At 58.3% G+C, this 12,237-nt stretch overlaps 2 protein-coding genes across 2 annotated transcripts in view; both read left to right on the top strand.

Annotated features, from left to right (window-relative positions):
• TIMP2 (TIMP metallopeptidase inhibitor 2) overlaps positions 1 to 12,237 on the top strand; it is a 51,712-nt gene that overhangs the window by 15,909 nt on the left and 23,566 nt on the right. The window lies entirely within an intron of this gene.
• On the top strand, positions 9,663 to 11,270 carry CEP295NL (CEP295 N-terminal like). The gene has a single exon (XM_012661314.1). It carries the CDS (start codon positions 9,663 to 9,665, stop codon positions 11,268 to 11,270), a length of 1,608 nt encoding a protein of 535 aa, XP_012516768.1.

Here is a 12,237-nt window from a genome sequence, read left to right as displayed (position 1 = left end):
AACCAAACCCACGATATCTCCAAGGTATGCCTGCACGTGTAACTTTTAAACTTGGCATTTGCTAGGTGTGGGTGTAATTGTAGTCAACAACAGCAAGGACCCAGACCCTCAAGGCTGGGTTGGTCTCGTGCCGGTGGTGAGTCTCGTGCAGGAGGGGTCTCTTAGCGGATTGATCTGGAGGAGGAGGGCGGCTTCCTAGGGCTTGCCGAGGCAGTGTCAGGGGAGCCCGGGCTTGGGAGAAATGTTCTCAGTCCAGAAAAGACCAGGAGAGCGTGGTAGAGGGAGCAGTGCCGGGCATTCCAAAAGGACCGTCAGAGGCCCTCTGTGCTGTGGTTTGGGGCCACCATGTTTTTTTCTCTTCACTGGGACGTCTCCCTTGCTTTAGGGTAGGTGTCAAGACCATGCTGAAAGGATAAAGCGTTTGGGATTATTCTCTGGGGAGGGAGAGGTGGACACAAGACTATCTGTAGGGTAGCATTAGGGTTTTCTGGAGAAACAGAACCAATAGGGTGTGTATGGATATACCAGATGGGATTTATGGGAATTGGCTCATGTGTTTATGAAGGTGGAGAAGTCCCAGGAGCTGTTGTCTGCAAAATGCAGAAGCAGGGACGCTGGGGGTGTAATTCAGTCTGAGTCCAGAGGCCCAAGAACCAGGAGCTCTGATGTCCGAGAGCAGAAGGTGGATATCTCAGGTCAAGTGGGGAGAGAGAATTTACCCTTCCTCCACCTTTCGTTCTATCTGGGCTTTCAGCAGACTGGCCGGTGCCCTCCCGCCTTGGTGAGGGTGGGTCTTCTCTACTCAGTCCTCCAATGCGAACGCTCGTCTCTTCCAGAGACACCCTCCCAGGCCCGCCCAGAAGGAACGTTTCACCAGCTATCTGGGCATCCCTTAGCCCAGTCGAGTTGATTATAGTATTAACCATCTCAGGGACTGAGAAGACAGACCAGACGATGCGTGGGCTGTGGCTGAGACGTTCGCCCAGGAGAGCTCCTGCCTTCCCGGAGGCGGCACCAGATGACCTCTCCAGGGGTCAGCCCCAGACAAAGGCTTTTGTTTCAGTTCAGCTCCCCTGAGTCTCGTCCTCGCTGACATCCCCGCCCCTCAGCCAAATTCCGGCTGTGTCCTTTCTCCTCTCAAGAAACAAAACCCTGGGAATTGGTTGCTCTGACTTTGGGGGACTCAAATCACATTCTCCCAGCTCAGTTTCTTAGTTGTCAGATTTGTGGAGGGAACCGTTAGCCCTGGAAGCAGAGTCACGCGTGTCTGATTTCTCATGCCGTGCGGGTAGGTGGGTGACAGAGGGAACCGGCCAGGGTTCTTCTTCCCCTGCCTCCAGTGGGGTTGTGACGCGACAGTGGCACCCGAGAGCGTTCGGAAGCGGGAACAGACGCCTTCCCTGCAGGAGAAGGGGTGGCTCACGGTGTCGGGGAGCCCTGACCCTGAAGTGTGCCTCCTTAGCAGCCCGACAGCTCCAAGACAAGAGCAACACCCCCGGAAGGTCTCCCTGCTGCCGTCCAGGCAGAGAAGGATGTCCTCTGTGCCGTGTGGCCGTGAGAATTTTCATGTTACTTGCGGCCCTCCTGCATAGACACCTCCTTCAACCTGCTTGAACAAGCACCTTCTGGTGTCCTGTGTGGGCCGAGCCTCTCTGCACATCTCCTCGGCTGTTTGGGCCAAATCTCTGTGACTGAGCCTTTCACCTGCATCTTGCACCTGGCTGGCTGGTGGCTGTCCCTGACCTCACCCCTGCTATGATGTCACAGCACAACAGCTCTGCTGTTCCCATGGCAACAGCCTGCCGTGGTCAGCCAGCCAGGGCAGAGGCTGGGCTGCAGGTGGAGGTGGGAGCTGCGATTCCAGCCAGCTTTGGTCAGTGGGCCCCTGAGACCCCGCGCAGACCGCCTCGGGCCGAGGTCCTGTGTCTGCCCCCATCCGTCGTGAGGGTGGGGTGCTTTGTGTGCCCGGCTGTTGGCCAGGCTCCGGAGAGGGCCTTGAAGAGTGGGCCAATGACAGGCTCTAGGTCACATGTCCGGAAGGCCGATTTGAAAGTCCCTGTGCCATGGGGGTCCCCACAGACAGTTCGATCTGGAAAGATGAGGGTTGCTGGGGGGCCTGGGTTGAAGAGGAACGGGGTGGTTAGGAGAAACTGAGTTGTCATCGTGGTGCAAGAATAGCCGCTGGTACTGGGGACCCCCAGCCTAGGTGGGGTGCGTGGAATCTCGAGGGCAAGCTGGTGTTGGCCTTGTCGGGCTGCGTTTAGTGAGACACCAGTCAGATCGGCCGTGAGCGACCCCTGGGGTAGCTGGCACCTTGGCCGTCAGTCTGGAGGGGGTGGGTCTGCCTCCACGTCCGTCTTTGCGACGCGGGACCTGGCCTGTCCCCCCCCCCGAGGCTGGCTGCCCATCTGTCTCAGCCTCCCAGAGCCGCCCAGCCCTGCCGCGCTCCGGGGAGGCGGGGAGAGGTGCAGAGTCTCAAGCCCACCTCCAGGGTTTGGGTGAAAAGACCTGCCGTGGGCCTGGCCAGGATTCACGTTCTCCCACCACCCAGCCCCTGCCCTGGGGGGTTCTGACATGGCCAGTCCAGTGCCCGCTCCAGTGGCTTTAGGAACCACCCTCTGGAGCTTAGCTGATGGGGAAGGGGCAAAAACCAAGGCTCTGGGTGGCATGCTGGGTGTCCTGGGGTGTATTTTTAGAGGTTAGAATGTAGAGAAATGAGGTAAGAAATGTTTCTGATGTTTGTTTTATCTGGACTTGCTTGGATGCCTCTAGTGATGGGTGTCTCACTATCTACCAAGTCAGCCCAATGATATCAAGAGAGCCCTGTAGACAGCACTTGCTTCCACCTGGCCTCACCTCTCTGCCTCCCTGTAATGTGTTCTTGGTGTGCTAGATCAGTCATCTGCAGACGTGCACAGTAAGTACCACCCTCTTCCCCATAGCGCTCACTAAGCACTAGGGCCCTTCTCATGGCGGTGAGCAGTAGCGTCGTTAACATTCCCCATTTCACAGATGAGCAGACTGAGGCACCCAGAGCTAAGCAGCTTGCCCAGGTCACACAGTTAGTGCTCTTAACCACCACTGTGCTGTTCTAGATTTTTCTGTCCTTCGAAAACACCCTGTCCTACCCCATCCCGGACTTTTCTTCCTGTGATCTGTGTTTTTCATTTTCCTCCTGAGCTCTGAGTCCACAGCCTTCTCCCCCCACGCGTCCTCCCCCGCTTCCGAGAGCACTCGTGGACGACGTCTCTGCGTCATTCCGATGTTCCCTTGTTCTCCAGTCAAGTTGGATTTAGGCCTTGTCCGTTTCTTATCGGGTTTATTCCTGATCATTGCAGCAGTTTTATTGCGATTTTAAGACTTTTATCCCATGGCATTGTCAAATTGGCCGTTTCTAGAGCATAGATGTTAATACTTCTTAGCTGTTTAACGTCATTTGGAGCTGCGAGCCAGGCGCTGTTGTCGGCCCTTCCCACGGGCCAGCTCGTCGGACGCTGGCATCCTGTAGGGCAGGAACGGGGCAGGCGCTCCAGGCGGCGTCGGTGTGTCGGCACCCCAGCGTCTCGGCACACCTCTTCCCACGGGCCCGGGGACGTCCAGGTGACGTCTGGCCCGGCTTGTTTCAGGCTTTTCTGTCAATGCGGTCAAAGGTCACGTCGGCTCTTTCGGTGCCGCTTGTCTGAAGCTCTTTCCTCTCCCGCATCCAGCTGCTTCCTCTGCTCTGTTCTTGCGCAGTTGGATGCGGGCAGCCGGGGGCGAGCTTCAGGTATGTTCCCGTTACATTTGATCTTGTTAGAACAGGCCCGGCGGGGCCGGAGCCTCGCTGTGGATTTTGTGTCCCTCGTAGGTCATCGGCGTCAGTGGACGGCCACATCCGAGGCCACGTCTCAGGACTGCTGAGCTCAGATGTGAAAGCTCAGCTGCTTGACTCGTGGAAGAGCCCGTCGCGGCCTCAGCCTCTGCGTACTCTTACTTTAGACGCAGTTTTAATGAGCTTATCCGCGCGGGTGCCAGTCTGGGGCAGCCTGGGAGAACACACAGAAGGTTACGGCCAGGGAGGAGGACACAGGAAGCTATATATAGCTGACTTAGAAACCTCAAATTGCGTTCTGGGGTCACTTAGTTTAGGAGAACTCTGTTCCATACGTTTTAAAAGCCCTCGAGGGCTTCCCTGTCTCATCATCCCCCAGGCAGTCCAGAGCTTTCCAAAGGAGAAAAGAGGTCAAATTATATATTCTGCATACTCTGAGAGGATGAGAAGTGTCTAACTTTACATATGAAAGAGTAAGCTTTAATTATATGGAAACGTCGTCTCTCCGGCCGGTGCCAGCTAACGGAGCCCTTCTATAGCTATTTTTGTAATGTATGTTTCAAAGAAAAAGTGCTCAACTGTGCGGCCCAGGCTCTGGGCCTTTGGTGAAAGGGAAAGAGTTCTTGTTGCCTCGGAGGGAACCGGACCCGGGCCGGGGACATGTGGTAGGATGTGGGGTGCGTCCGTGTCACGAGGATCCCACGTGAGCGCAGTCACGGCGCTGGGCCTGGGTGTGGGGCGTTTGGGGACAGGGCAGGACGGGGAGCCGGGTGGGTAGCTGCTTGAATGTTCTGGAGCCTTAGGCCAGAGGTTGCCTCACTTTGGCGGTGTGGGCAATGGTGGGGGGATCAGTCCGGGCGGGGCCTGGGAATCTGCGTCTTAACTGGCAGCTTGGGCAGCTGTGATGCGTGGGGCCGGGGACTGCGCTGGGAGACTGGCCCAGGGCCTCTGGGCCCCACTGGCTGTGGCTGGTACGGGGGAGGAGGGGGTGCAGCAGGCACGGGGTGGGGGGCAGAGAGGCTGATTAGGAGGCTTCCAAGAGGCTCGGGTGAGAGATGACCGGGGCTCAGCTACCATCGCGGCAGGAGGCTGGAGCAAGGCGCGGCTTCTTGGCAGAGACGCCTTGGGAGCAAGGCGCGGCTTCTTGGCAGAGACACCTTTGCTAGGCCTCACCACTCGTGCGGTCCCCACGGCTCCTTCGGGATGCAGAGTCTCGGGCCCCACCCAGACTTGCTGAATCTTGCCTGAGTTTTGATGAGATTCAGGAAGCACCGGGCTAGGTCTCACCCCGGGATGCACGTCAAGGAATAAAATACTTGGATGGAAAGGAGGAGGGTCCACTGATGGACTCGGCGCCGCGGTGTCCCAGGTAGATGCGCACAGAAAGCACCAAGCTTGTCCCAGGCCTTAGCGTCCGTGGAAGCTCAGACGCCTCTCAGGGTCACGGCTAGTCAGGTGTCAGGTGGGGCCCAGGACAGGTCCACTCGTGCCGTGGAAGTGGCTTCCAGCTCTGACCTCCCTCAGTGGCAGGTTGGGATCCTGGGATCAGAGGTCAGCCCTCTTGGCTTCGAATCCTTGCTGCGCCGCTCATGAGGTGTGTGGCCTTAGGCAAGTTACTTAACCTCTTTGAGTCTCGGTTTCCTCATCAGCAAGTGGGGATAGGAGCAGACCTCACCTCCTGCGGTGCGATCAGGAGATGGTGTGGGAAGGTGTGTGTGAAGTGCTGGAACAGTGTGAAATCAGACAGGTCCGCCATCGGAAGGAGGGAGATGGTTCGCGTCCTGCTGTCGTCCCTGGGCGTGGCCAGGCTCACTGTTGTCCCCTGTGTCTGGGCACAGTGTGTTCTCTTAGGGATGTGGCATCTGGTGTATTGATTTTTGGGTGTCCATGTGTACAGGCTAAGTGTCACACGAGGGTCACCCACGGTGGGCGAATTTCACCCCGTGCCAGTGCTGGTGCCTGGGGGCATCGGGCAGCCTCGTCACAGCAAACCCCAGCAGCGGGAGGGCCTGAGTCTTTGTCACGACCCGCTGATCAGCTGTGCGACTGCCCTCCTGGCAGGAACTGGGGTGGGCAGGCGCCTTGGACGGGTGGATGTGTTCACATCGTGTCACACCCCAGCAGACCTGAGTGGGTGGCATCGTGCCTCTTGCACAGATGGGGGAGACAGAGGTGACCCAGGTGAACCGCAGGACCCTACATCCTGCAACTGGGACCCAGGCCTCTCTGACAGCGGAGCCTCTGCGCTGGGCGCCTCACGTGGCCTCTGATTGTGACACTTGTCATTCCCCACTGGAAGAGGCCTGGGGGCTCGTGGGCCCGGGTGCTTCCCTGCCCTGTACGCAGAGCTCCCCTCAGGGCAGGGCGCGGGGGTCCGCCTCTGCTGAAGAGCTGTCCAGGAGCTGCCTGGGAGCGGCCGCCATGGCTGGCTCCGTGCACTGGGGCCGCGGGGCGCGAGAGGGGAGAACGGGCCCAGTGTCTGCTCCGGTCTGGGGGAGGCTCTGGTGCTGTCTGGAGGCCAGGAGGTGTCCCCTCCGCCTTCCTGTCTGCTGCTGTGGGCACAGCTTCTGCGGGGAAGGGGCTGTGGTTTCCCTGAGTGGCTGTGGGCAGCCTATCAGCTCCGGGGGCCGTGGCAGCATGGGGGGGTCGCCGGAGCGAGAACCCCAGGATGGCCAGAGGGACAAAGGAGCACTGAGCCCCCAGCCCAGTCTGGGGCGTTCTGCCCGGGGAACGGACAGGGTGGGTGTCTCTGGAGAGGGGCGCTGTAGTGTGGGCCCCAATCAGAGTCGTGCCTCTCTTCCTTGACAAAGGTTCTGCCAAGGGCACCCTGTCTCGCAGGGCTGGAGAGACCTTCGGCTGACCAGAGGACGGGCAGGACGTCCCAGCGGGCCACGCACCAGGCGAACGGGCGTTTATCCCTGGCTGGTAGCTAGAACTTCAGCTGCGTTCCTTGCGAGCGCTTGCCCGGGTCCAGGTGAGACCCTGCCCGCTGGCCTCAAGTTAGCAAGTGGGTCCGGGCGCGGAGCAGAGAGCAAGGGGGCTGGGCGTGGCAGGGGCAAGGCCGCATGTGACGTCGTGGGGCCGTCACTTCCTCAACTCTGGAGCTCACTGTGATTTTGTGAACTTCATCCCAGAGATCTCTCCCCAGATGTTTTAAGGTTTCCTCTGTTCACAGGCCTCCAGGAAAACCAACTCTGCAGCATTGGGGTCCCCCCTCTGTGGGCCTGGCACAGGGTGCAGTGGGACCATCAGAATCGCAAAAGAGCTGGGGGCACTTCCAGAGTGCGAGGCTGTTAATAAAGGGGGGCTGTGAGCCAGTGGCTCCAGGCGCAGAAACAGGCTTTGGACCTTGGGCACTGTTAGCCCCGCTCTCTCCAGGTGTCCAGGACAGACAAAGGGACATTCACAGCAGCCCAGACATCTCTCCACCTGTTTGGACACCCAGCACTGGGTGGGAGAAGCTCAGCCTTGGCGTCTGAGACCGAGGTTCAAACCCTGTGAGCTGGGAAAGATAATTCAACCTCTGAGAGCTTTCACGTCTGTCGGTGGACATGTGCTTTCATTTCTCCTGGGTGTAGACCGGGGAGTGGAATCACTGGGTCACATGGTAACTGTTTAATGATTTGAGGAACCGCCAGGCTGTTTTCCAAGGCAGCCGCACCATTTTGCATCCCACCGGCAGCGCGCACGGCTTCCAATTTCTCCACCTCCTCGCCAACAGCTGGTATCGTCTGTCTTTTCGGTTAATGCCATCGCAGTGGGTGTGCAGTGTGGCTCACGGTAGCTCCAGTTCTCACTTCCCTGGTGACTAGATGCCGAACACCGTCTTGTGTGCTGCATGAGCCATACATCTGTCATCTTTGGGGAAACATCTGTCTGAATCTTTCACTGATTTTTAGACAGGATTATTTGGCTTCCTGTTGAGTGGTGAGAGTTGTGTGTTCTGGGTTCAGGTCTTTGGTTGGGTATATGATTTGCAAATATTTCCTTCCAGTCTGCACCTTGTATTTTCACTTTTACTGGTGGTGTCATTTGAAGCACAAAGGCTTTTTAATTTTGGTGGTGTTCACGTTATCAGTGTCTTCTCTTATTACTTGCATGTTTGGCGTCGTATCTAAGAAATCTTTGCGTAACCCACGGTCGGGAATGTACGCCTGTATTTCCTTCTAAGCATTTATAGTTTTAGACCCTGCGTTGAGGTCTGTAATCCCTTGTGTATATGGTGTGAGGTGAGGCTCTGGATTCCTCTGTTCTTGCATGTGGAGGTCCAACTGTCCCCAGCATCATTTGTTGAAAAACAAAAAAACAACTATTCTTTCCCGCATTGAATTGCCGTGGCGATTGTGTCAAAAGTCATCATCGCTGTGCTTCATCGCCCGCCTTTCCCCTCTGTCTCCCCTCTTGCGCACCATGGTGGTTGGTGGACTGGTAGAGCACAGCACCAACCGCGGTTCTAGGTTCCCACACGGGGTTCCAAGTGTAGGGCCTGGGTCACCGAGAGGTGCGGGGCCCATGGGAGAGGACGGAAGTCAGAGCCGGATGCCGTGTGGTTTACCCAGGCTGCGGACGGCTGTCTCTGCTGCTTGCCAACCGTGTGATCGGGTCAAGTGTCTTCATCCGTCTCTGCCTCAGTTTCCCCATCTGTGAACCAGGAGTGATAATAGCTCCTTAGCTCATAGAGTTACTGAAAAAAAAAAAAATGAACTAGTGAGGGTCAAGCGCTCAGAGGGGTCCTGCACAGCTCATGTGAGCTGCAGTATAGATGCGGTACAATTTTCTGACCACTGCAGCTACTTTGGGTTCAGTTTTCTCAGCCTGGATCCACATAGACTAGAACAGAGAAGGGAACGGGCAGTGAGGGCACCCATGTCCACTACAGCTGCCCTTTAGCAGTTCCCGGCTGCAGTGGCAGCAGACGTAAGTCCATACCCCTCCCGCGTAAACACACCTCCTGCCCCCGAAAGGCCTGAGCAAGCGCGGATCCCTTCCCGACGCCAGAGAGACCTGCGGGAGCCCTCCTCTGGCAACTACACGAGGAAAGGGTTGGCAGCCACGTGAAGGGAGCTCACACCAGCCTCTCCTCCTCTCTGGTCTGTGTTGGATTTAAGTACCAGACATGCATGCACTCAGGTACATGCGCACACACGCCCCTGCACACAGAGGCAGCACGCTTGTACACACGTGCACAGACACGCACACGCACCGGCCCGGCAGTCCCCTCCTGCCTTTCATCGTAAGCATTTCTCCCTCCGGAGGGCTGGACTTTTACTTCCCCCTTGCTTGTCCCCAAATTTGCTCTCAGGTGCTACCATCTGTGTCCTCCCACCCCCACCTGAACCCTGCCATAGGCTTCCTGAGGAGGCGGTTCTCTGTCTCAGCACCGTTGACGTTTGGGGCCAGGTCACTCTTTGTCACAGGATGCCTTATGGGAGGTTTAGCAGCATCCCTGGCCTCCAGCCACCTACAAGCCAGTAGCACTCGTCCCTCTAGTTCAGACGTTGCCAAATGTCCCCTGGGAAGCAAAACCACGCCCCGTTGAAAATATTTGTCCTACAGGCTCTTGTCAAAGGGTTGCAAGACAGAGCATGGGGTACAGGGGTCTGGAGGGTTGCGTTTTAGGGTCCGTCCCCATGCTGAGAATCCACGTGTCCTTGTCTCAGGCCCTCCCTTGCTCACCATCCTGGAACGCTGCAGGGAGCGGTATTTGTCCTCCCGTCCTTGCAGGTTTGCTGCGGTACGGTCCTGGCATCTGCGGCTCCTCAGTCCCGGGGCCCCTTGAACCCTCTGCTGTTGGCTCCAGCCACCGTCCCTCGCAGTCGTGTCTGTCGAGTTCTCAGAGATGAGCAGAAACATGGAGAGGGCCGCTCGGCGGAGCCCCAGTCCTGAAGACGAGGCCTTGCATTTGGGGCAGAAGTGCAAATCGCTGCAGGTCAGAGAAAAACAAGATGTGGCTCTGCAGAGAAGACCAGATGCCAGACTGTGGAGGTGCTGCCGGCTCCAGTGCTTGGCCGAGGAGCTGAGGGCTGCGTGGCGGGAGGCTCAGCACCGGCACGCCTACCTGTTAGCTGCGGGGGGACGACGCGCGGAGGACAGAGAGCCCGACCAGGACGAGCCCCCGCAGCAGGGAGCAGCGAGGCCCCCGAAGGCCAAGGAGAGGCACAAAGCAGCCCTCAGAGAAGAGAAGAGCCTCAAGGAAGAGCCGGGCTGGCACGCCTGGCACCCCAGGGCCTGGAGGGTGGCGGTGGGCACGGAGAAGCAGGGAGCTACAAAAGCCCCGGGCCAGGCGCACCCTCCCCCGAGCCCCCCTGAGAAGAGCAAGGGAAAGCGAGTGTCTTGGACCAAGACTGGGGGTGGCCGCTGTCCTGTCAACTCTCGGGGGAGCAGAAGGATGGACCTGCTCTTGGCCCCTGCAGGGGAAATCAAGCGTGTGGAGAAAAAAGAGACAGAAACCTCCCAGGAGGGGAGGAAGCAGCAGGAGAAGGGCACGGCTTGCTTGGTCCGGGGCTTGGCCCGCAGCCCTCGCAATCTGAGTCCGGAGGGCAAACCGAGAGCCGGGCAGCGGCACTGGCTGGCCGACTGCGCCTGCAGAAGGGGAGCCCAGGCGCCCCAGTGCACATGCGATGACAAGAGCAAGTGGCAGAAAGAGCTGGAATTGACCTTTGAAGAGCTGTTCCATACAAACAGACAGCTGAAAAAACACCTGCGCTTGCACCTCGAACCGAGGCCCAGGGCGGCCCAGAACCCTGATGAAGAACAGGCTGTCTCGGAGTCGCAAGAAGGCGGTAGCGAGATCCCGAGAGAGAAGAAAGCAGCAGATGCGGAAACGATGCCCGCCGGGGAGTCCGGTAGCCCGGCAGGGGCGGAGGCCCACCGGACGGCGTCCACAACCAATTTGGAAACGTTCCTGAGCAAGATCGAGAACCGAAAATACCGCCAGGCAGCCGGCCCCGCGTTTAGGAATGAAAGCCAGACACCGTGTCCCGAGGCAGGGATACTGATCGACGAAGAGGACGCGCTCCCCTGCGGCACCGAGTGGGGACCGCAGTCCCCCAGGGCGGGGCTTCTCCAGCTCCACCCGCAGGACCAGGCAGGCAGGGCGGGCTCCACGGCCTCGAGGCAGAAGCAGGAGGCAGAGGCGGAGTGGAGGAGGCCACGGCAGCTGGAACTGCTGGAGCAGCCGGAACACCCGAATATGAGCTTGGAGATCCACTACATGGCCGAGTTAGAGAAGGAGAGGCGGGAGCGGAGAAGAGCCCGCCTCGCCCTTCTGAGGTCCTACCCCTCGCAAGGCCGGGACGCGAAAAGAGGACCTGGGCTCAGCGTCACCGAAGAGGACTGGCACAGTCAGATGATCTGTGACCTCCAGCAGCAGATTTCAGAGCAAAGCAAGTTGCACAAGGAGTTTCTTGAAGAAGCCAGGAAACGCCTGCGCGAGTTTCAGGACGAGGGCGACGCGTGAGGCCGGCCGTGGTAAATACACCGCCGATGGCTGTTCTCTCGGAACTGGCGCCTCTGAGACGTGTGTTTTGCGTCGCCTCTGTGCACCTGGTGATCTGTCCTTGTACCACCCTCCAGGCGGGTTCCCTTACAGCGACCCCTTCCCTCCTCTTCCCTCGTGAGCCACGTCCCACTTGGGAACCTCCTTTGCACAAAAACAGGAGCCCGCGGCGGGGGGGCGGGGGGGCCGGTAAGCGGGTCTCTCCTGAGTGCCACCGATGCGACTGCTAAGTCTGTCTCCACGCGCCAGAGGCACAGCCAGAGACTCAGGGTAAAGCGGGCCCTTCAGGTGTTTTAGCCGCATAAACACTGGGCATCGAGGGGCGTAGCAGGTCAGACAGGCACAGTTTCTAAAGGTACATCACTCGTCGCTTAGCCACTGGCTGGGACGTTCACAGGGAGATTGAACTAAAGCTAAAACCTCTCTCGATGTCTCAGAGTGACAAAGCCAGTGTCATTTAATAGCACGTCACTTAACACATTCTTGTAACTTTAATTTGAGAGAGAGAAGGAGGACAGGAGAGAGGAGAAAGGCACCCCTCGCCCTGCCGGGTGGCCAGGGCAGGGCTGGCAAGAGCAGGGTCCGGGGTGTTTGGTCAGTTTCCCGTCCCCCACCTTTGCCTCTGGCCCAGCAGCTGTGGCAGCCAGGGAAACCCCACACGGGGTAGGATTTTTTCCTGCAAATTGCAGACTTGGGGACTGGGACGGGCGGGCATGCTTTTTCTGCAAAGAGCCAGGGAGTAAATACCTTCACCTTTGCCCACCATCAGTCTTGGTGGCGCCTGTCAACTCTACGGTGGCTGGAAAGCAGCCGTTAACATACATAAATGAACGGCAGTGGCCAAGTTCCGGTTAGACCTTATTTACAAAATTAGGTGGATGGGCTGGATCTGGCCCTCGGGCCACAGTTGGCTGACCCCTGGGCTAGG

This window comes from Propithecus coquereli, unplaced genomic scaffold, assembly GCF_000956105.1.
Source record: "Propithecus coquereli isolate 6110/MARCELLA unplaced genomic scaffold, Pcoq_1.0 Scaffold706, whole genome shotgun sequence".
Classification (NCBI taxonomy): Eukaryota; Metazoa; Chordata; class Mammalia; order Primates; family Indriidae; genus Propithecus; species Propithecus coquereli.
Note: the sequence above shows the minus strand (reverse complement) of the source record. Positions and strands in the feature narration are given on the sequence as shown.